This window comes from Sceloporus undulatus, chromosome 5, assembly GCF_019175285.1.
Source record: "Sceloporus undulatus isolate JIND9_A2432 ecotype Alabama chromosome 5, SceUnd_v1.1, whole genome shotgun sequence".
Classification (NCBI taxonomy): Eukaryota; Metazoa; Chordata; class Lepidosauria; order Squamata; family Phrynosomatidae; genus Sceloporus; species Sceloporus undulatus.
Window position 1 is genome coordinate 99,910,434 of NC_056526.1, and position 25,314 is coordinate 99,935,747.

Consider the following 25,314-nt stretch of genomic DNA (forward strand, 5'->3'; position numbering starts at 1 on the left):
AAAGGGGCACCTTTTTTCCACCCCAAATGAGAGCTGACTTTTTCCACTCCTATTTGGGGCATACACTGGCTGGATTGGAGCTGTGGTGTGCGGTTGCTGCAGCCCCAATCCAGCTCTCTCAGGAGCAGTGTCACACTGCCCCTTTGGAGTCATCAGTTTTGCCCCTAAGTTTCCTATCAAGTTTCCTCTGTATGGAGCAGAGGAGCAATACCCAGTTATCAATGTATGATAAAGAACTATATAGGGTGACAAATGGCGTCAACAATCAGCCTTTGGTATGGAGGTGCTGAAATTGTCTTCTGTTTTCTCTGTACAGTGAAGATGGTACTAGTGATTGGCCTTTAATATGGAGGGACCAACATGTTGTGTTTTCTCCATATAGAGAAGATGGTACCAGTGGTGTACCCTTGGTACAGAGGGATGAATCACATCTTCTGTTTCCTCTGTATGGAGAGAATATAAGTAAGTATCGAATTATCAAGCCGCAGTATGGCGAGAATGACCTTTTGCATCTCCTCTGTATGGTTTGAGTGGTTGGTACCAATGGCAGGCCCTTGGTATGGAGAGACAAATAATTTCCTCCATCTTTTCTGCAAGGAGAAAAAGAATGGTACAGATGGGAGGCTCCTACCACTGACAAACACTTTGTGTCGCTGTTTTCAGTGTTTCCTTCTTTATTTACTGTTTAGTGGTTAGGAGAAAAAGCAAGGAGACAACACAGGCGAGTGGAAAATAACATCATTAGGAGACACACTGGTATAAAATTCTGTAAATGAGGCAGAGCAATTATTTGGTCAAAGACTTATCTAAAACCATTTTATATTGTTATTAGACCACTTAAATATATATAGTACAGCGATATATTTTTATGGTTAATAAAGAATTGAAATGGGCCATCTCCCATTGGACATACCTATTTCATAGGTATTATCCAGAATTTACAGCAATTGGATTAATTATTCTGGTCTTTCCATGACAGGCTAATTCATGATTCATACTGAGAAATAGATATACATTTACAGCTACTTCTAAAGTAATTCATACATTTTGAAAAATATAAATGGGACTGCCTTTAGAAATGTTTTACATATTTCAGTAGGTCCATAATTCAGGAATGGGATAGTTACAGGCAACACATAATACCCTCACTGAGTATCATTGTTTACTAATCCCTTTCTTGTCACAATTCAAATTGCTGGTTATGACCAGATGTCCTCCTTTTCCTGAACATGTCCTTCATTTCAACTTTCTGTCTAGGGAGGAATTTCAAAATGTCCTCCATTTTTAGCATGTCTAACAAGTATGCATTTATATTTCTATGAGTGTTTTTAGCTTTTATTTGGTAATGCACTACATTTTCCACAAATATCCTATATTTTGCAGTGTCTTGTCCTCCTTTACAGTGAGGACATCTGGTCACCCTGTATAAAGCCCTATATGACTTAGGTCCAGACTCAATCCCTATATGAATCTTCCTGAGTTTTAATATTGTCAGTGGATTGGAAGCATGAAAGGAGATATATTTACACCTTGGTGCAACTTTGAGTCTGATGCATGACCTCAACCCATATTACTGATAGCAACAATTATGTGCTTCTCAATACATCTATCTTACAGATATGATCACGTGCATGTCGAAGCCAAGTTTAACTGCAACAGGGTTATGTGTTTCTTTTCTTTTTTAGGTGAAGGTAGTTATTGATATGAAGCACAAACAAGGTGCATTGCAGGAGTGGAGTTTAGGCACAGGAATGAGCATAATGACTGTGTGAAAGCTCTGCTGAAGGTTAGGAACTTATCTCCAGTAAAGTTCATGGATTGTTGATATCAACTGCCCTCAAGACATGTTTTATCCCACCACTTCAGTTTCCTTCAAATTTTCACTTTAAAATTTGAAGTACACAAAAATACAGTGTTACAATGTTACAAAAATACAATGTTACATCTAGAAATTCCTGCTGATCCCAGAATTTATTTTAGTAAAATTTATTGTTAAAACATGAACTATGATGGGTATAAGCTTTCCATGTTTCCACATTGGTATGATGTGCCAGATTTCAATGTTTCTGTTTAGCAGTGCACACAGTTTCTTTTAAGCTGAGAAAACAGAGTAGATGAAGGCAGTGAAAAATACCTGAAGCAAAGAGGTGGGTAGCCAAGATAACTGTCACACCTACCTCCCTGAACAGTTTCTGCAACCTGAGTCTATTGGACTTCTTTCTCTAGTTTTGGCCAGGCATCCTAAATTTTGATATGAAAAGTGGGCATTCTTGTTTCTAAATTGTAAAAATATAGATTTATTCATTTACTGAAATTATATCTCGCCTTTCTCCCCAAAATGGAACCCAAGATAAAAAGCTAAGTGGATTGATAGAAAATATTCTCCTTACCCCATACACCTTCTTGGCTCCTGCTTTTGCTGCAAACATTGAGAGGATCCCTGTGCCACTTCCAACATCCAATACAATCTTATCCTTAAACACATGTTTATTGTGATACATGGAATTCCTGTATGTTAATGTGCGCACCTCATCCTTCAACATTTCCTGTGTTGGAAAAAGGCATCACATATTTACTTGAAGAAAACAGGATTCAATTGGTTTGGGGGGTAAAACATTGTAAATTTTAGCTGGCAAATGAAATATTTGATGGAAATTTGGAGAGAAGATATCCAAAAAGTTAACCTAATATGTAATTGGACATGAAAACAAATACCAAAGTGTTCATGTTTCAAAGCCTTTATCTATATAATTATAGCACTGTAATAGTATAAAATAAAATCTCAAAAGCACTGCAAACCTAAACTTGTTTATACGTCAAACTAAAATGTACTTTGTGCTCCATCACTGTGAAGCTGCTACTGCTAATGGCATGTGGCTAAATTGATAGTAGATCCCATACATGCAGAAACAGATCCATGTGTGCAGCACAACATACTTCTGCACCCTTGACCAGCGTCTGAAAAGTATAAAAAAAATACTGCACTATCCCTGAAAATTGTAGGCACTGGGTATTACTTGTTCCTGTGTCAATGTGTGAGAAACTGCTTTCAAATAGGGAGCCAAATTCAACTGCAGAAAAATACTTGGGCACCCCATTTCAGGGGTGTTGCAGTAACACAAGTAAAAGAATAAAAACAGTAGTATATTTCATCTTAATAGTTGCTGCTGCTAAACTTTGGGAGAAGTAGATGAACATTTTGAAGGAGAAGATACACAAAATGACAGGTTGTACAGAGTCATACGCTGGCCACGGGGCAGAGTGGGGGCATGGCATCCTCATGACACACACCCCAATGCTGCTCTGACACCGCTGTCAAGCTGGATGCCCAACAGTATGGCAGGCAGCATCATAGCACTCCTTTGGTGCTGCGTCCAGATGACACAGCACCAAAAGGAGCACAAGAAAGTGTGGCAGCGGCAAAGGAGCTTTTTTCCCAGCATGAAAAGGAGTGGCAGTTTGTTGTTCCTTTTAGCATCGGGGAAAGGCCAGGATAGGGGTTGCAGCATGTAGTTGCTGCGGCCCTGTTGCGGTGCCATGCAGGAACACACAATCAAAGCACCCCCAACAGATGGCCATCCAGCCTCTGTTTAACAGCCTCCAAAGAAGGAGACTCCATCACTCTCTGAGAGTGAATGCAGTCAGAATGATCTTCAGTCTCCCACCCCTCCCAGGTCCTGAAGTCCCTTGTTTTCTGCATCTAATGGTCCAAGAAGGTAAACCTGGGATATGAGCTGCCACCCTCCAATTATTGTCCCTATCCCAGTCCTTGCCAGATGATTCACCTGCCACTCCCTCAAAGTCTGAATAATTCTTATTGCTTTTTGTAGGGTTTTTTTGGCTACGCTTCTAGAATATGGCTGCATAGCCCAAAAAACCCACAGAAAACTATGGATGTCGGCCATAAAAACCTTCCTTCACAATTCTCACTGCATTTCTTCCTCCATCTCTCGTTCCCTCTTCTCGTGCTTAATGGCCCCTCAACAGTAAGAGCTGTTTGACAGTGGGGCACACTCCCTCAGAGTGTGTTGCAGTCTCCTTCTGTGGATGTTTTTAAACTGAGTCTGGATGGCCATGTGTCAGGCAGGGGTGCTTTGACTGTGTGTTCCTGAATGGTTTAAGGGGATTGGAGTATCTTCCAACTCTATGATTTGATGACTATGAGATACTGATTCTTCCAAGGAGGTAGAACTGCTGGTGTCTCTAGAGCTGCTATCATTGGTACTGCTTGATGGTGACAACTATCTACAGCTGCCACTTGGTCTCAAAGGTGACGAGGCAGCTATGGCATGACCAGAGATTCCAACTGGCCAATCTTCTACACTAGCAGATTAAGAGTGTGAGACAATGAAACAGAGAAAGGAGAGATAAAAGACTTTGTGGAGTTGTCATTTTGCAGAAATCTGATGAAGGGAAGTTGAATTGCTCCTTGAGTTCACCTGTAAGTTTGCCCATGTTCCAAGTATTACAGAAACACCTTGAATCCCAGTCATCTCTTCTTACAAATAATGATAAATTTCAAAGCTTGGACTTTCTCACTGCAAGTACTTCCTGTCTCAAATCCAGTCTAGTGTTCAGAAACTTCCCAGTCTTAGTGTAAACTGAGACAAACAATTTAAATCTCATATATCAATACCTAAGTATGTGCCGTACAATTCATTTTTTAAATTATATTAATACATTACCTCATGAATTCCAAAGTGAGCATATGAATCAAAGTAATAATCCCTTGATGTCATCTCTTCTGGATTCAAGAATTTTGCCATCTTTCCTCGACCTGGGCAACTCGGTTGCAAAGGAACATGAATGATGGATTGAACAGGCTTTGGAATGACTATAGGCTGAAGAGGCTCAGAAGGACCACTGCAAACCTAGAAAGGCAACATTATGGAGGTTAATAGTCACAACAGTGTTTGCGCCCCAGTTTAGTCAATTTTCAGTTTTCCCTTGCATTCCCTTCTTTTGCATTCCCTCCCCCCCATTGAACTGTATGTTTAAAAAAAAACAAATAAAATAAAATCTCTACTTACATTTTTAAAACTTACTTACAATTAATATAACAGTCTATTCTCTCTGATGTTCCAGACCCAGAAATTAATTGTCTCTGAAGCCAGGATGAAAGAATGTAGGGACTAGAACTGCAGAATTACCAGAGTTTTCATGAAAAGGTATAAACAGAAAGGTTTCATTAAATCCAAAATTAGGATTTCCTTTCCATGCCTTTGAAGCTGTGGCTGGAATAACCCTCAGGAAAGTGCCTTTTCTAGCAATGGAATAAGAGCAGCCTACTGTGTAAGAACTGAAAGTTGAGAGATTTGGCTGCTTGTTAGGAAACCACTAGCAAGGGCTCCTCAGACAAGTGGTGCAGTGGATGAGAAGGAATGCTTTCATCACCACCCCATGACCAGGTTTACAAGGATTTAATGGCAGTAGGACAGGGATAATGTTGAGGATCCTGCTGCTACCTTTTATAAGAATGCATTCATGTGTGTACAAACTTTGGGGCCACATGTGAGAACTGCAGCCTTGTTGTGGGATCAAGCAGAATGATAATACAAAAAGAAAAAAGATTGGGGATTGAGGTATGCTTCTCTGGCACACACTTCCAAATTAAAAAAAATTTTAATTCAAAACTCTTTGACTCATAGAAACATAGAACCACAGAGTTGGAAGAGACCACAAGGGCCATCCAGTCCAACTCCCTGCCTTAGAGGATCTCTCAGTCAAAGCATCCCTGACAGATGGCCATCCAGCCCCTGTTTAAAAACCTCCAAGGAAGGAGACTTCACTACACTCTGAGGGAGTGTCTTCCACCGTCAAACAGCCCTTACTGTTAAGCAGTTCCTCCTAAGGTTGAGATGGAATCTCTTTTCCTGTAGCTTGCATCCATTTGTCCATCTTCTACATGATTTCTTCAAAATTAAAAACGCTTAATAATAATAATAATAATAGGTTTTATTTATATACCGCCCAATCACTGGGAATCCGAGCGGTTTACAATAGAGGGGATAACAGACAGTTCCCTGCCCACAGGCTTACAATCTAAAAGACACGACACAAAAGGAGAAGGGAATGGTGAGGGGAGGAGGGAATCAGGTCCAGCAATTCTTCTCTCCCTCTGAGGCCTGGACCAAGGCAGATGGACTAGAGGGAGGGCTCTTCTTCTTCAGGCTAATCCCTGATGGTACTGGGCCAGCCTACTCTCTCCCTCCAGATCCGACGCGAGAAGCTGACAATTAGGGAGGGAGGAGCCTCTGTCTTCAGGCCAACCCCTGTGTAGGGCCAGCCTTCTCTCTCTCTCAGAGGCCGAAAGATGAAGTTAGGGGGGAGGCGTCTTTCTCTTTCAGGGCCAGCCTTCTCTCTCCTCAGAGGCCGAAAGATGACAGTTAGGGGGGAGGAGCCTCTGTCTTCAGGCAGCCCCTGATGGACCTGGGCCAGCTTCTCTCTCCCTCAGAGGCCAAAGATGACAGTAGGGAAGGAGGGGTCTCTGTCTTCGGCCACGCCTTCTCTCTCCCTCAGAGGCCGAAAGATGGCAGTTAGGGAGGGAGGAGCCTCTGTCTTCAGGCCAGCCCCTGATGGTACTGGGCCAGCCTTCTCTCTCCCTCAGAGGCCGAAAGATGACAGTTAGGGAGGGAGGAGCCTCGTCCAGGCCAGCCCCTGATGGTACTGGGCCAGCCTTTCTCTCCCTCAGAGGCCGAAAGATGACGTTGGGAGGAGGGCCTCTGTCTTCAGGCTGCCCCTGTGGTACAGTGGACCTCGGGATACGAATTACCCAGCTTACGAATTTTTCGGGTACGAATAAATCCCATAGGGATTATTGTTCGGTTACGAACGTTTTTTCGGGTTACGAAAAACGGCCGGCGCTGTTTTTAAATGGAGCCGCGCGAGCCGCGCTTTTTTTCCCATTAGCGCCTATGGCATTCGGGTTACGAAGGTTTTTCGGGTTACGAAATTAGCCGCGGAACGAATTAATTTCGTAACCGAGGGAGCACTGTACTGGCCAGCCTTCTCTCTCCCTCAGAAGCCAAAAGACGACAGTTGGGAGGGAGGAGCCTCTGTCTTCAAGCCAGCCTTCTCCCTCAGAGGCCGAAAGATGACAGTTAGGGAGGGAGGAGCCTCTGTCTTCAGGCCAGCCTTCTCTCTCCCTCAGAGGCCGAAAGATAACAGTTAGGGAGGGCGGAGCCTCTGTCTTCAGGCTAGCCCCTGATGGTACTGGGCCAGCCTTCTCTCTCCCTCAGAGGCCGAAAGATGACAGTTAGGGAGGGAGGAGCCTCCTTCTTCAGGCCAGCCCCTGATGGTACTGGGCCAGCCTTCTCTCTCCCTCAGAGGCCGAAAGATGACAGTTAGATGACAAGCTAAACATGAGTCAGCAGTATGCTGTGGCACCCAAAAAAAGCCAATGCAATTTTGGCCTGTATCAACAGGAGCATAGTATCCAGACTGAAGGAAGTAGTCCTATCACTCTATTCTGCTTTGGTCACATCTCACTTGGAATATGATGTCCAGTTCTGGGTACCGCAGTTCAAGAAGGGTATCAACAAGCTGGAACATGTCCAGAGAAGAGTGACCAAAATGTTAAAAGGTCTGAAAACATAGTCTTATGAAAAATCACTTGGGGAATTGGGTACATTTTGCTTGGCTAAGAGAAGACTGAGAAGTGACATGCTTTTCAGAAGGCACTTAAGATGGACACTCCACTCTGAGTATGTTTATATGAAATTAGATATTGATATAGTTATTTTATCAAATTAATAGTACTGTTAAGATTTTGTTGACTGTATTTTATATGGAATTGTATTTTTATTGAGGTAATCCCTCCTCGATCTGCAGGGAGAAGCGGGAAATAATAATAATAATAATAATAATTATTATTATTATTATTATTATTATTATTATTGCTATCTTTGAATATCTGAAAGGACATCAAGTAGAAGATGGAACAATATTTTTTTTCTGCTGGTCCATAAAGTAGAACATGAAATAATGGATTCAAATTACAAGAAAATATAATTCATCTAAAGATTAGGAAGAACATTTTTACTCTTAGAGCTGTTTGACAATGGAATAGATTGCCTCAGAGGGTAGTGGACTCTCATTCCTTGGAAGTCTTTGAACAGAGGGGTGCTTTAGTTGTGCATTCCTGCATGGCAGGGAGTTGGACTAGATGACCCTCATGTTACCTTCCAACTCTATGATCGTGTTATTCTTTCTGGAAGAGCTTCTTCTGCTTTCTAGCACTTAGTCTCACTGGTTCCTACCATTCATTCAGGAAAGATGGTTAGCCTCACACCATTCATACCTTTCCCCTACAGTAACTGCCACAGAAAGCTACTCTCCATTGGCACCTTGCCTAGAAATGGCGGGGTACAGTCTGCCCAAAAAGGGTGGTCTGCCCGCACCTTGTTTTGCTGTGCAATGAAGCTGCAGTGGACAAACCGCATGGCTTCCTCGCGCTGCAAAAAAACCCCGCAAAAAGTGGGTTCTTTTTGCAGCACCATTGTGATGCCGCAGTGCGCCAATGGTGCACTTGCGATGTCACAATGGTGTTGCGATGTGTGGATGCTAAGCGTCCGTTGCGTCAAAATGGCGGTGCCAATCTGTACAGGGCACCACCATTTTGATGCCCTTATCACATGTGAGGGGCGAGGGGCGTCTGGAAGCACCACCCCTGGCACGTGACAACGGTGCCCCATTGCACCCATCTGTATAGCATCATAATTTAGTGGCACTCGCTTCCTCATTCCTTGAACTCTTTCCCTAGCATACCTGGAACTTTTCACAAAAACTACTGCTCCTAAGATTGCCAGACTGAAAACTGGAGAAGGCTCTTGTACAGTTAATGGTTTGTTGCGACGAAGATGGGAACTTCACTGGGGCCATTCAGACTACCTTTTGTACCGATTGTAACCCAGGTTAAAAGTTGGAAGTTCCCATTGGCACTGGTTTAAACACATCAGAATTAGAGTCTTTCACATGCGATCCAGGGCAAATCCCCTTTGAGAGATTTTTCCAAAAGAGGATTATTTCCCAGTCTTTTAGGAAAACCTGTTTCTTACCTGCTGCCAGTAAATGTGAACTTGGCCCTGTCATGATCGGGTCAAGTTCAGGAGAGAGATTAGGTCAGAGGGAGGGCATAGGGCGGAACTGCCTCCCCTCTTGCAGGCAACTTTTTCTTCTCACTCTTTTTTTTTATTTTTATTTTTGACAGATTTTGTGAATGCTTGTTCTACAGGTTGATACATATTGTGAAGTGTTTTGCTTGTGCACATTTCCCTTTCGTTTGCTTGCTGCTAGCATGGCACTCACTTTGCAAGTGGCATTTTTAAAAATTATTTTAGTGTGTGCATGACAGAATATGTGAATGTTTGTTTCCTTTTTGGCAAATTGATACAATGTATATGTGTATGCAAGGCATTCTGGGGTGGAATCGACAGAAAGCAAAGAAAGAGGATGCAGAGATGGCATTCTGAGATGTTGTTGTTGTTGTTGTTGTTGTTGTTGTTGTAACCGATTATGTGCATGTTTTGGGCTGGAAGGGAAGGGAAGAGCTGGCATGGGTGGGAGGCCAAGGCTTCAGGTGACATTGGACTGGAAGGGAAGGGAGGAAGGGAAGGGAAGGAGAGTTCCAAGGGGAAATGCTGGGCTGGAAGCAAAGGGGGAAGCTAGAGGCTGGCATTCAGAGGAAAGGCTGTGGAAACCCATGACTTTGGGGGGAGTCACACTCTCTCCGCTCTCGGGGAAAGGCAATGGCAAATCTCCTCAGAACCAATCTTGCCAAGAAAACCCAGGATGGGGTCGTTTTAGGGTTGCCATAATCTGTATAACCCAAATACACACAACACACATTCACCTGGAGGTTTTAAATTTGACAAGTTGACAGATTGTGCATATGTCCGCCATTTTTTTTCAAATGGAGGGGGAAAAGAACCAACTCAGTTGGCCAATGGTTGTAGGATATGTCACCTTTGACGAAAGTGGAAGTGAAATTGACTGACAACAAAGGAGGCCCTTTTTAAAGCGGTACTGCACAATGTAACTTCAGAGGCAAATTGCATCGATCAAGGTAAAGGGTAGTACGAAATTCTTTCGGGCAGATCCAGTTTGGGGGGAACCAAATCTGCCCAGTTCTATCCAGAACAAATGGGCTAGTGAGAAAGTGCTGCTTGTCATACAACCGTAGTAAGCAAAAACCTGATGAAATTCCTTCTACTAACCATTAAAAGTACAGGGGCCCTCTCCAGTTTTCAATCTGGGCAACTGGATTACCCAGAAACCATCTGGGTCAACTCTGACTGATAATTTAATCTCTTTTGCTGCTCATACATGAAGGGGATTTCGCATACTGTTATTTGTTTAAGCCATCTTATAGTTGGATTGTCAGGAAATGACATTGGTGTGGCACTAGGGGGAACTGTTGTGCAGATAATTTACAGCTCCAGTGGCAGCTAATGTATCAGCATTCAAACAGGGCATCATCGGAATGTGATGCAAACTTCAACTGTCTGTTTCCAACTGTCACTGAGAAGAAGAGTGAGATGGTGCCTGAGAGTGGGGTGTGTCTGTTACTGAGGGCAGTGAGTGGGGTGTGTGTTAATGCTGCTGCCTCCGCGGTTGAGTATTGTTGGCTGGTGTAAATAGTGTGTATTAGAGACACTACACTGTGTCTCCAATACACTGTGTATATCTATGTTTGGTAAATACTGCAAAGGAAGATTAAAGCCCTCGTTTAGAGTGAAGACTTGTAAGATCATTACTAGTTGAAGACATCTTCACAGATTCCTTCTTCTTGGCGTCTGTCGACGTGGTTTGAACTCTGCAGGTGTGTCATGGTGGAAAGTACGTCATTTCCATAGGTCCAACAAGGTTATGGGATCAGCACACGAGCCACAACATGGATCTCAGTGCATGGTACTGGGGTGCTGTCGAAGAGCTCCTGGAAGCCCTTTGGAAGTGTGGTTGTCATTCCCTTATGTGGATGCTGGACGCCTGCCAAATGGCACACTTGGGTCATATGGTGGCATCTCTGCAGAGGACATTGAGGTCCTTGAAGTAAGTCATGGTTTATGGTTGCACACTCCCAGTAGTATCACTTTCAGAGGACCCAGTATTCCTCAGCTGTGCATTCATGCTCCTTGGCCCTATCTCCTATGCAACCTCTTGAACAGATTAATGTCAACACTGTGATTGCCAGAGTTCCTCCTGCATTGGGTTCTGCCCATATGAAACTACTCTTTTCATTCATGCAGACAACCCTTATGTCACAATTCTGTTGCAGACTCCCCCCCCCTCCGTTTGTTCCCTAGCATACAAATGAAAGCTGCTTCCCTGTTTTCCTGCTCTAGGATGTAAACCCAGTTTTAGCTCAGTGAAATAACTCTTTTAAGAGAGAATAGATGTTTCCTGCTGTCATTGAAAGCAGGATATCTATCTCTTGCTTGATCTAAATTTTCCACTCCATGGCATAACACAGCTGTCTTATTGCACAAAGGGCAGTCAAGGAGAAGTCAAATTGTCATCTCATCATCCTTATATATCAAGATCTTACAAGTACAATGTGAACTCTTGTGTGTTCAGTATAACTTATTTCCAAGTAAGTATATAGAGAATGGACCTGCATGCACCCTTTGATATTCTTGGGAAGGTCAACTAGCTCGTTCATAAATTTGTGTATGTTTTTTCCCTTGACCATTTAGTACCCTGAATCATAGGACTCATAGTGGAGAGACTGCCGCGGACCATCCAGTCCCTTGCCATGCGGAAATCTAAATCAAAGCATCCCTGACAGATAGTTATCCCGCCTCTGTTTAAAAACCTCCAAGGATGGAGACTCCACCACACTCTAGGGAGTGTGTTCCACTGTCAAACAGCTGTTACTGTCAGGAAGTACCTCCTAATGTTGAGGTGGAATCTCTTTTCTTGCGTCCATTGCTCCGGGTCCTAGTCTATGGAGCAGCAGAAAACAAATTAGCTCCCTCCTCAATATGACATCCTTTCATTTAAGAAGCAACTTAGGGAACTGGGTAATGTTTCCTTGAGTAAAGTTTAAGTTGTGATATGATACCCCTGTTTAAATATTTGAAAGGATGCCATATTGGAATATGGAGCTGTTTTCTGTGGCTCCAGAGACAGGGCCAAAACAGCGGCAAAATGACACAGTTTGTGAGGTGCATTGTGGTGTGGTGTATAGAGTGCATGTTCTGAACGTGGCCTGAAGCTGCACTGAGGCAGCACCAACTAAAAAGACCAGGCCAAAAAGGAGTGGATTCATCCACTCCTGCTGTGGCCTGAGTCAGGACTGTGGACAGTCTGCATCTGGAGTGGGCCCATGCAGTTGCACCAGTGCAGCATGATCGGCACTGGTCAGCCTCACACTGCTATTTTCAGCCCATCTGCATGATGCCTAGGACACCAGAGCAATAGATGCAAGTACGGAAAAGAGATTCCACCTAAATATTAGGATGAACTTCTCAACAGTAAGGCCTAGTGTAAGAGCTGTTCAGAAGTGGAACACACTCCCTCAGAGTGTGGTGGAGTTTCCTTCTTTGGAGGTGTCTAAACAGAGGGCCAGATGGCCATCTGGCAGGGGTGTTTTGATTGTGCATTCCTGCATGGCAAATGGTTGGACATGATGGCCCTTGAGGGTCTTTTCCAACTCTTTGATTTATGATTCTATGTGTGTGGGAAGACCACCCCAAAGGGCGGCCTGCCAGTTGGCCTAATTCCCTCCAGGGGAAGTCACAGTGCCAACCATGCGCTTCCTCTGGACCTGGAAAAACTGGGTTATTTGTGCTGTGCCAGGGCGGACATATGCATGCGACCAAAGGTGCAATCGCAACGTAAGCGCACAGTGGTGTTGTGCGAGGCAGGTGCCGTGTACACAGGATGCCATAATTGTTACCACCACCGTGCTAGGGTTAGGGACCATGCAATTGCTGCGTGGTCCTAACCCTAAAATCGGCACCAGCACGGCACATTTGCGTAGTCTGTGGTTGAGAATATTGAATATTGAGCTTCTCCATTTGTTGTGGGGAGGGGAGGACAGTGTTTTCTGACTTTATTTTATTTTGCTTCAGGTGGGCAATTTTCCCCAGGAAGTCAGAAAAAATTTCACGACTATTGGTTTCCTGCATAGTTTCATCAGAAAATCATATAGCTTTGGGGGCAACTTCTCAAAACCATTGTTTTTTTCCCTAAAGAATTTAATTCTATATCCTTGCCTATATAACAATTTTTTTCTACATAGACATATAGAAAAATATAGAAAAAGTCTGTGCCAAAACCATGTAAATTTGACAAGTATAATTTGCATTAGTCAAACAGTTACCTCAAAGAGTACTGGTACCTTGAGAATGGTCTGTAGTGTATGCTGAAAACATTTGGATCACCAATGTGATTTACAATAGTTTTATTGAATGCTACTAAAAAGAAGTATAAACAATTGCTGAAACTTTTCCTTTTGCAGCAGAAGGAGAACTGTGGTATTGCATATTAAGAATACAGGCATGTTTACAACACTCAGGAAATCCATGTTCTAGATCAGAGATCGGAACCCCTGGCCCATGGGCGGAGGCGGCCCACGGAGGTGGCAGGACCTGCCCCCAGCCCGGTCCTGCCACCGCCACCACCGCCTCCTCCTCACCGCCTCCTAGGCCGCACAACAGTGCTGCCCTCCTCCCTCCTCCACCACGTGAAGGAGGAGAGGAGGGATGTGCAACCAGGGGCAGAGGAGGCAAAGAGGAAGCCCGCACGCCCCCCCTGCCTCCCCCACGGGCCCCACGCTGCCCTCCTGCCTCCCGCGCTGGCCCACCTCCTTCTCCTCTGCCTCCTCTGTCCCGCCCCCAGGCCGCGCGGCGCATGGAGGAGGGGAGGAGGAGAGAAGAAGAGAAGAGAAGGACGAGGAAGAAGGAAGAGGAGGAGGGAAGAGGAGGAGGAGAGGAGGAGGGGGAGGAGAAAAGGAAGAGAGGAGGGGAGAGAAGATGGAGGGGGAGCAGAAGGAGGAGGTGGTGAGTGGCCAGAGGCTTCAATTTTTTTTATTTATTTATTTATTTTGTTGTGCTTAAGTGCTAACAGTCTCCCTTGCTCTGACAATGATAGTGTGTGATGATGATCATGATGATGATGATGATGGTGATGATGAGATGATGATGATATGAGTCAGCTTCAGAGGCATGCAGGCACTGTTTCAGGCCCTTGTAAGAGTCTTGATGATAAGGATGATGGGATGAGAGTTTGCCTTCTCCTACTGCACCTTTGTGCAATAAGCAACAATGTTGTTATGCCATGAGTGGAAAATTTAGTATATACCTTCCAAAGTGTGTTTTGGGTGTTTTTAATGCTAACAAGGTTCCTTTTTTGACAGTGATGTGTGATGAGATGATGATGATTGATGTGATGATGATGATGAGGAGTCAGCTTGAGAGGCATGCACACACTGTTTCTGAAGCCAAGAGAGTGTGACTTTTCAAAGTGCCTTTTCTTGTGTGTTTTGGTTCTTTAATGGTGATATTGATATCAGAAAGCCTCTGAGGCAAGGTCAATGTAAATTGCTGTGATTTTTACAAATTCATGCGCAGTGAAGAAAAAGCCAAAGTCCACTTGACCAAGTACATTCTGAGAAGTACACTTGGTGCAAGAACGGTGAAACCACCTTGACATGTTCAATATGCATAGCCATGTTAAACCATGCCAAATGTTAAACCCAAGGGGTTTTGGTTTATGGAATAAGCCTCTGAAATTGACAGAGGCCAGTTAAGTAAAGCCATGTGAAATGCACAAATGTGCGTTGTGTGTGTTTTGGAATGCAGGTTGGGGGTGTTTGGCCAGAAAGGGACCAAGGAGGAGAGGGTGGGCACACACTCCTCCTCCCCGTGGGGCTTAGGTGGAAACTCCACCCTGGGCATATGGCTCCGCCCCCAGAGGTGAAGCTCTGTCCCCGGTATGCGGCCCCGCCCCCGGAGATTGAAGCTCCACCCCCCCCAGCGCTTGCCCCCCCCCAGTTGTCTGAGGGACAGCAACCCAGCCCCCGGCTCAAAAAGGTTGCCTATCCCTGTTCTAGATGGACCATTACAGGAATTCAGCAATATTACTAGTTTACTCAGTTAAGTTTAATGCATTCTGGAAAAGATGCAGCACACCATGTTTTATTTCAGAGAACATCAAGTTAGGCATATTTGGGACTTCCAACCAGTCCAACAATTATTGTCTATGGACAACTGAGAAGTCTGAAAGCAATGTGAGCTAGGATATCAATATAACTTATTTGAAGGATTTGCATTCTTATCTTATTGCTTGCTGGTGCTCTGAAGTCTGTGAGTAATAAAAAAGAAAAAAGAAAAAGAAATGTACAGTACTCCTTGTGAATCTAGGCTACAGCCTCTGGGAAATAAAGAGCATCTCCAAATTTAGCTTCATTTTATTTATAATTTCTGATATGCATTTTAAAAAGAGTAGGGTCATGGTTGAACATTTCCAATTTATTAAAATGCTTCAAGTGCTATAGTATTTTTTTATATGTTGGCCAAAATCTAGTGTTGTTAAAACTAAAACACCTAGTGTTGTTTAAACTAAGTGTGAGTACTCTTTTCCCCTTTTAATTTAACGGGTGTAAAATATTACATTTTCCCTCATGGCCTCTCCCTCATTTCTGCCCCCTCAGGGCGAACGCCTCCATTGCCATTGCCTTCCTTTCCATACCTAAAATGCCTCTCCAGTTCCACTTCCAATTCCCTCTTTTCCATCCTAGAGTGGAACTTAGAGCCAGATGGACCTCCTTTTCCACTCCTCTCCTTTCTGTCTTGCATTTCCCACCATGGCTAGCTTGGTCTCTGGTGCTCTCTCTTCCTCTCCCTACTCTGCTTGCCTCTGCTGTGAGCATGGCCTCCACTCCTCTCTTCTCTTCCTGCTCTCTTCTTCACCCTTCTTAGCTTCCCACTGCTGCAGGTACTGGCTTAGCCTCTGCTGTTCTCTGCTGCTCTCCTTTTTGACTGCCACCACTGCTGCCATCCCCAGTGTCACAGACATCTCTGTGCTTTGCCGGGGGCCGTATCTTCTGTGCTTGGCTAGGTGGGAGTTCCATTCCTCTTCTCTCCCCTCCCCACCTCCTCCCTCTGCCTCCATAGCCAAATACTAGTCATTGATCTGAATTACCAAAAATGTAATGTATTTTATTGTCCCAATCTTTTGTCCCAGTCTTTTGCCAAGGAGTGGTGTTCCTCTTTATACCTTTCTGGATGCTAAAATCATTTCTTGCCCTTCTCGCTGAACTGCTCACACCAAATGAGGCAAGGTGAATGGCTACTAGGAAAATAGTCTTTCTGTTACAGTTTGTCAGTATCTTTCTTAAAATGGCCAAAACATTGCTTATGGGGAAGCCCACAAGCAGGACATGCATATAATAGCAGCAATGCCATTGTCACCAATGCCACTGTAATCCACAGTAATTGATTAACAGAGTCAGACTTGTTCTGGTTGGCATATTTCTCTTTTGCATGGATTATGCAACTTTAGCTGACTAAGGGAAGGCACCTAGTAGAGCCTTACAGACTAAGGGAAGGTACAGCTAGTTTGGTGTTATATGTTGAGCACTGAATTAGGTGACCTTGAGTAAATCACAAAGACCTCTTAATCCAGCACACTGTGCTTTTGCCAAAGATGTATGGGAGTCGCTGCAGAAAGACCACAGACACCAAATTTGGAAGAATAAAAGCCACAACTTTAGTAAACAACAACAATAACAAATCGTAGGGTTGGCTCCACTACATGAGGTCTGGATCTGTCATCCATCAATCCCTGATTGATTGATGAAACCCATTTGCTTAGTCATGGCTAAGCTTCAGGATGACAAGAGGCCACTGGTTAACAACGTCTGCCACCCTATGCTAACCAATTATTTGTATGTGCACATCTCTGCCCCTTATCACCGGGGGACACTCAATCAATTTAGCCCCTGCAATGGCAACACTGCTGCAATCTCAGCACCGCTGTGTCCCCGTTGGACTCCTGATCAAGAGCTACACAGCTCTGGAAACCACTCCCAACAGATCCAAGACCTATGCAACCGCCAACCGCCCCCAAAGTTGTGACAGGAAGCTCACTGTAACTGAAAAGAGGGTGAGTGGGTGGGTGGGGAGAGCTGAGCAAGGAATGGTAGCGGGACCCAGCCCATGTGGCCTTAAATAAGCCCGCTGTGCAATGGGAGCCCGGGAAAGAGTGGGAGCCCCGCCTTCCGGGGTCTCTCAACCAATCCTGGGTGACTGCAGGGCTGGCAACGCCCAATTGGGAAGCACATCCAGCCCCGGAGCCTCCTGGGACATGTAGTCCCACTGCCAGAAGTGCCACCCCCCCAGCCAGCTAATCGCTGGCCAGGAAGCCCTCCAAAAGAGCTGCTTGGGACCAGAGCCTTGCCGGAATCCAGCCTGCAGCTGCGGCTCTCCCAGCACGGCAGCTGGGCTGCCTTGCTGAGTCGGGTAGCTTCATTTTTTCACAGTGTTGTTGTTGCTGACAGCGGTAAGGAGAAAGGGGTACTGATCTGTGTTCTTGATGAGATTTGGCAAGTTGTACGTGACAGTAAGTGTCCAATTATTAGTTCATCTGACATCATTTTGTATGATCAGTAGAATTCTGAGGTATAAGACAGCTTTTTAAAAATAACATGAGCCTTTTTCACAACTCACCTTATGTGAAAGGAATACTTGTCTTTCTGAAATATTACCTTTCATCACTTTCCCTTCCTTTCTCATAACTACCAAACGTTGAGTGACATATTAACTCCCATCTCCATGGCAACCAACCACAGTTACTGCCAATCTTCTCTACTGGCCATTTGAGAAGGCAATCCTGAACATGCTACCATCTGATAAGAACAGATGGAAATTAGTATTTTTTAAACAAAAATATAAATATTTTACATGATATCTAGGCAAAGTGTTATTAGACTACATCCCACCGGACAGAAACTGTCTCCCCATCCTCCAATAAAGCTCTTTACAGACTGAGATACTTGCTCATGATATGTTTAGCTCCAATAATGTTAAGGAACAGAAAAAGAGGGGGGAGGGAAAAAGAGAGAGAAAGAAAGAACTTAGCAGAACTTAGCAGAACTTACCAGACTGCTTGAGGTTAATTGCCACACTTTAAACTTATTATTACATTTAAGCTTTAGTCTTATTATTTCCACCCCAAAATCAGCATTGAACTATCAACCATTGATCTTTTCCTAATGATCAGTGTGTAGAGACAATTCTATAATCTACAGAATCAGTTCTCACTACCACTGCACCCTCATTTCTATTGTAATGTGGGGATGTAATTCATTCAACTCTGCCCATAATTGAGGCTACATCCACATGGTAGAAATAATCCAGACTGACAATATTTTAACTGTCATGGCACAATGCCATGGAATTCTGGGAACTGCAGTTTAATGAGATATTTAGCCTATGGAATTCTGGAAATTGTAGTTTTGTGAGACATTTAACCTCCTCTGTCAGACAGACCTGGGGCTACCAATCTCAGCATTTCATACCCTTAGTGGTGCAACTGCAGCCATCCAATCAAAGTGATTAGAGAGAGTGCAAACCATGCTGCTACTAAGACCCAACCAGATCCTGGGAATGACTTTTTTCCGCTGTCATCTCCAAACGCCTTTGTCAAAATGCATCCTGATGGTAATGGAACTTTTTGCTGCCACTTGGAATAGTACACACCTTGACTTTGTCAAGGAAAAAACAAACCCCAACAATAACCCTCAAACACCTGAATGTTTAGGATCCAAATCAGAAATAGAGCTATTGCTTACCTACTGGCATCCAGCTAAATTACTGTTAGTTAAAACTCAGGAAAGATTCAGCAGGCTATAAACCCATATGAGTGGATATAGGATTGCAGTTAGTGTATTTGTAATTTTTTTTCTCAAACATGAGAACTGTTAAAATATGTAGCATTAATTTCTTTCATAAATGTGAGCTATGGTCTTTATTTATTGGGAAATATTGGCTGATTATATTTGCTCTTTGACTTGAGTTACAATTACTACCATTATTTGTATTGGAACAATGTTTAATCCCATGGATCAGCATTTAGTTTCCAGAATTTCTGTTAAGAAAGAAAGAAAGAAAGAAAGCAATTAAGATTATCAAAAATCCCCTACCTGAGAACTTGGAAACATGCTGAAGAGTGTTTGGTCATGCTAAAGTTTGCCTATATTTTGTTTTGGTTCTAGCAATTAATTTTTAACTTGGTCATAATTTCTGTGGGCTGAAGGAGCAGCAACTTTGTTTCTATCCACTCATGTATTTCTGTGTAAGCCAAGATAGAGGCCAAAAGCTATTTAAGTCTCTACTTCCCAGTATGAAGTGAAGCACAGCCAGAATTCTCTTTTTAATGGAAGTCAACCACATATTTCAAAACATTTATTTCTAGGCTTCAACTCTTCCCTCCCTACAGCAACAGAAACCCAACACATTACTTTTAATATAAGTTAATGTTTCTCAAACTACTCTATTGTGGCAACCTGGCTCCCTGCTCCCATGTGCCAGAGGCTGGGACCATATTTGTGCCATATTATTATTATATTTGTTGTGGCTCGTGTGCTGCTCCCATAACCCTTGTTGGGACCTATGGAAATGATGCGCAGTGTCCACCACGATCACCTGCAGAGTTCAACCACGTCGACAGGACGCCAAGAAGGAATCTGTGAAGATGTCTTCAACTAATAATGACTCTTACAAGTCTTCACTCTAAACGAGGGCTTTAATCTTCCTTTGCAGTATTTACAACATAGATATACACAGTGTATTGGACATCCATCTCTAATACACACTATTTACACCAACCAACAATAACACAACCTCTGAGGCAGCCACATTAACACACGACCATCTCACTGCCTCTCAGTAACAGACACAGCCCACTCCGAGGCACCAACTGTCTCTCAGTGACAGTTGAGAACTGACAGATGACAGTTGCATCAACATTCCGATGATGCCCTGTTTGAATGCTGACACATTAGCTGCCACTGGAGCTGTAAATCATCTGCACAACAGCTCCCCCTAGTGGCCACACGAATGTCATTTCCTGACAATATTATCATAGTTTCCTGGAAACATGACATGGACTGTGATCTACTGAATCACAGACTGGCCCTGGATGATAGACATCACTTTCTCTAACACAGATCAGCCAAAAATTCAGAGACAAGTAAAGTCTCAGATTATCTTCCTCAGTGTAAATACAGTGCGTCCTCGCTTTACGCGGGGATCCGTTCCAGATCCCTCCGCGTAAGGCGAATTCCGCCTATGCTCAAACCCCATTGTTTCCAATGGGACTTGTGCACGGCAGCCGCGGCGGCGCGCGGGGCGCAACGGGCGCACACGCCCATTCAATTGAATGGGACGCGCGCCCCTTCAGCCCCGCGCATGCCCCACGGCTTGAGCGCGTATGCTCAAGCCGCGTATGGCGCGCCCACATATGGCGCGGGCGCGCTGTACATTTGTTTCAGTCATATCTGAGGCACAGGCAAAGGAATCTTTTAAGCACTTCCCTTGCAAATGTCATGTGGATGTTGATATTTGGGTGATGAATCTTGCCAGTGATTCCGGTCCGGTGGCAAATGGACGAAGACGTCAGCTATCTCTCTCCAACACAGGAACAGAGTGAAGCTCCAAACACAAGCTTTCGGCTTGCTTGGAAGAATGCCTGGAATGACAGCTGCTACATGAAAGAAACACTCTCCAGCAGTTCACTCCTAAGAGGGCTTTATTGTTTGGTTCAAATAACACGAGCAAATCACCACTATACAAAATTTCTTACCAACCGACACACCACACTATCTCAAACTCCCACAATCCCACAGCACAGCATTTTTGCTTATATACAGGATCACCATGAGGCAACCACTAAGCCCAGGCTCTTCTTTTACAAGTTGCTATGCACCATAGACACCAATCCCTCTTCAGACTGAAGACATAGTATGTCAGAATGTGGAACCAGTATACTGTGATATACATTTTATTTGGTGGGGGGAGAGACTGTTAAGAATCCTGGTAGTATTCTATCAGATATATTTTTTTTTGTGGGGATGATGGGAGTTGGGATGCTTACATTTAGTCCTGCTCAGTTGACGTTGAGCATCTGGCTGCAGCTCTGGACTCCAGCTGTAGCCAATTGAGCCCTGGTGGCGCAGTGGTTAAATGCCTGTACTGCAGCCATTCACTCAAAACCACAAGGTTGCGAGTTCAAGACCAGCAAAAGGGCCCAAGCTCGACTCAGGCTTGCATCCTTCCGAGGTCGCTAAAATGAGTACCCAGACTGTTGGGGGCAAATTAGCTTACTTGCTAATTAGCTTACTTGCTGTTCACTGCTATGATCTTTGGAATAGCGGTATATAAATAAAACAAATTATTAATTATTATTATTAATTTAGGCTTCTGCAACCATTGCCACATCTGAATATTTTCACCTTCAACAGTGGACACCCCCACGTAAAGGGGAAACTGCATATGCTCGTGCTCCATTGAAAACACCATTGAAAAGTGGGGTTCAGCACATGCACTATTCATTTAAATTATACCATGGCTTCAGCGTAAAGTGAAAGCTGCAGAAGAGAAGCCTGCAAATGGTGTGGGATGACTGTAACTGGTAGCCGTATGATGAGTTTGTTGCACTGTCGAACAGCCCTTACTGTCAGGAAGTTCTTCCTAATGTTGAGGTGGAATCTCTTTTCCTGTAGCTTGCATCCATTGTTCTGGGTCATGTTCTCTGGAGCAGCAGAAAACCAGCTTGCTCCCTCCTCAATATGACATCCCTTCAAAAAACAGGGCTATCATATCACCTCTTAACCTTATCTTCTCCAGGCTAAACATCCCCAGTTCCCTTAGTCGTACCTCATGGTTTCCAGACCCTTCACCATTTTAGTCGCCCTCCTTTGGACACGCTCCATTTTCTCAACATCCTTTTTAAATTGTGGTGCCCAGAACTGGACACAATATGCCAGGTGGGGCCTGACCAAAGCAGAATACTATTACTTCTCTTGATCTAGACACTATACTTTTATTGATGCAGCCTAAAATTGCATTGGCCTTTTTAGCTGCAGCATCGCGCTGTTCACTCATGTTCAACTTGTGGTCTACTTGGACTCCAAGATCCCTTTCACATTCAGCCAGGTGTCCCTCATCCTATATCTGTGCATTTAATTTTTCTGCCCTAAGTGCAGTACCTTACATTTTGTTAGATTTGGTGGAGCTTTCAAGTCTATTCAGGTAATTTTGAATTTTGATCCTGTCTTCTGGAGTATTAACTATTCCTCCTAATTTGGTGTCATCTGCAAATTTGATAAGTATGCTCCCAATTCTGTCATCCAGGTCATTGATAAAGATGTTGAATAGCACTGGGCCCTTTACAGAGCCCTGTGGAACCCCACTGTTCACTTCTCTCCAGGATGAAAAGGTGCCATTGGTGCGTTACAGACTTCCTGATGCCCCTATCCCTACGACTGGGTCCATACAAAATGGCGACGCCCTATACACAAGGGAGCCGCCTTTGCTATATCACCACCATGCTGCCTCCAAACGAGGTGGCGCAGAAGTGATGTACTTGTGCCGCGCAAGAGCTGGCGCAGTCTCTACACAGCTGCACCAGCAACGCAAATGAGAAAGGGGCCGAGCGGCTCCTTTCTCTTTGTCCCCGCCGCCATCAGGTGTCCTTGGGGCATGAAGCCCCAAGGACACCCCTTTCCAGGCCACAGGGAAGCGGCCTTTTGCCACTTCCCCACGGCCTGGAAAGCAGCGGATCGGGGCTTTAGAGGCTGCCGCAGGGAAAGGGTCGGATACAGGCCTCCTCAAACGGGTGGTCTGTCACACACCATTGTTGAGCACCCAAATGGCTGGTCAACCAGTTACAAATCTGGGTAACAGTTACCTTGTCTAGCCCACATTTTACAAGCTTGTTTGCAAGAATGTCATGAGAAACCTTGTCAAAGGCCTTACTGAAGTCAAGATATACTATATCCACAGCATTCACTTCATCTACCAAGCTGGTAATTTTATCAAAGAAAGAGATCAGATTTGTCTGGTATGACTTCTTTCTCTGAAACCCATGTTGACTTTTTGTGATTATGGCATTGTTTTCTAGATGTTCACAGACTCTCTGTTTAATGACCTGCTCTAGAATCTTTCCTGGTGTTGATGTCAGACTAACTTTTTACATTCCTCCCTAATAATACCCTTTGCTTCTGTCCACAGTTCTTCTGCTTCCTGGTCATTAGGCTTAATAGTGCAAATCTATTCTTTACACTAAAATTTACATTATTTATTACATTATTTGCACTATTACATAATTTACATTATTACATTATTTACATTATTTAGCATCATAGTTGTTTTAGTGTTCTTCTCTAGCTTTACTCTAATTTTGATATCAGCAGTTATCAGACTTTCAGAAGGAAATCGGCCTGTATATTATAGATTATAGTAAAACTTTGATTGTGTACTTCATGAAAAAACTGTTGATTGCTCATCAAAATGGATGTGCCACAAAATTTGATTGTTCTAATGTGCAACTTATACTTGATAGAAGAGGCTACCATTAGAATACAGAAAATATGGTTTCCAGTTGGCAAGGGGGTCACTGACGGGTACATTTTATCTGAACATATCATACATAAAGCAGGATTAGATTCAGAGGAAGGAGGCATCAAAACTGGAGAAAGGAACACCAATAAATTCTGTTAATCTAACATATGCAGATAATACCATACTGCTAACAATAAATAACAAAGACTTAGAACAATTACTATAGAAAGTCAAGGAAATAGGTAGAAAGGCATGACCACAGATTATTTATGTAACTTTAAATGATACAATAAAGTTATTGAAATAGTTAAAAGGTTTTCTTACCTTGCTCAGCCATTAATCAGAATAGAGATTGCAATCAAAAAATGAGGAGAAGTCTAGGACTTGGAAGGGCAGCTATGATGAAACCTGCTACCTGTCCTCTTGATCCAATTCCTACTCGTCTTCTAATCTCTATAGCTCCCTCCTTTCTGCCCTCGCTCCTCCATATCTTCAATCTCTCTCTCTCTACAGGCTCCTTCCCGTCGGACTTCAAACATGCTCTCATTTCCCCAATTCTGAAAAAACCTTCTCTTGACCCCTCCTCTCTGTCTAGCTATCGTCCGATTTCTCTTCTCCCCTTTCTTTCTAAGGTTTTGGAACGGGTTGTTTATTCGCGCTGTCTTGAGTTTCTTGAAGCCAATTCCATCCTTGATCCCTTTCAGTCTGGCTTCCGCCCAAAGCATTCTACAGAGACAGCTCTCACTAAGATCTCGAATGACCTTTTACAGGCCAAGGCTAATGGCCTTTACTCTGTTCTCATTCTTCTCGACCTGTCTGCAGCCTTTGACACTGTTGATCACTGTCTTCTAGTTGACATACTCTCTGACCTTGGGTTCTCAGACTCTGTTCTCGACTGGTTTAGATCTTACTTGTCTGGCAGATCTTTTGCAGTAGTTGCAGGGGGTCAGACTTCTTCTCCTGTTCCCTTATCTGTTGGAGTTCCCCAGGGCTCTGTTCTGGGTCCCCTTCTGTTTTCTCTCTACACACTGTCCTTAGGAAAACTCATTAGCTCTTTTGGCTTTTCCTACCATCTGTATGCCGATGACACCCAGCTGTATCTTTCTGCCCCTGACCTTTCTCCAAGGCTTGAACAGCAAGTCTCATCTTGCCTTACAGCTGTCTCACAGTGGATGCGCCATCGGCGTTTGAAGCTCAACATGTCCAAGACGGAGCTTCTTGTCTTTCCTCCTAAGCCCAACCTTCAACACTCCTTTTCTGTCTCTGTGGACAACATTTCCATTCAACCAGTCCAGCAAGCCCGCAGTCTTGGCTTTATCTTTGACTCTTCTCTGTCGTGTATCCCTCAGATCCAGACCACAGCCAAGGCTTGTAGATTCTTTTTGTACAATATTGCCAAAATCCGACCATATCTCACTGCCTCTACTGCCAAGATCCTGGTCCATGCCCTAGTGATCTCACGACTTGATTACTGCAACGTCCTCCTGGCTGGGCTTCCTCTTTCTCACCTCCGTCCTTTAATCTCTGTCCAGCATTCAGCTGCACGCATTATCACTTCCACCCACCGCTCTGACCACATCTCTCCTGTGTTGGCATCCCTTCACTGGCTCCCTCTCCCTTTCCGCATTCAGTATAAGCTCCTGCTGTCGACATTCAAAGCCCTCCATGGACTGGCCCCTCCTTACTTATCAGACCTTCTTTCTCCTCACCTTCCCACCAGGGCCCTCCGTTCTGGTAGTCAAGGGTT

At 44.0% G+C, this 25,314-nt stretch overlaps 1 protein-coding gene across 1 annotated transcript in view; it reads right to left on the reverse strand.

Annotated features, from left to right (window-relative positions):
• The window catches only part of PRMT8 (protein arginine methyltransferase 8), an 81,231-nt gene that overhangs the window by 51,696 nt on the left and 4,221 nt on the right, over positions 1-25,314 (reverse strand). The window contains exons 2-3 of the mRNA XM_042469560.1: positions 4,686-4,871; positions 2,391-2,546 (exon numbers count right to left, since the gene is read on the reverse strand). Coding sequence (XP_042325494.1) covers positions 2,391-2,546; positions 4,686-4,871 — 342 coding nt within the window. The remainder of the gene's footprint in view (positions 1-2,390; positions 2,547-4,685; positions 4,872-25,314) is intronic.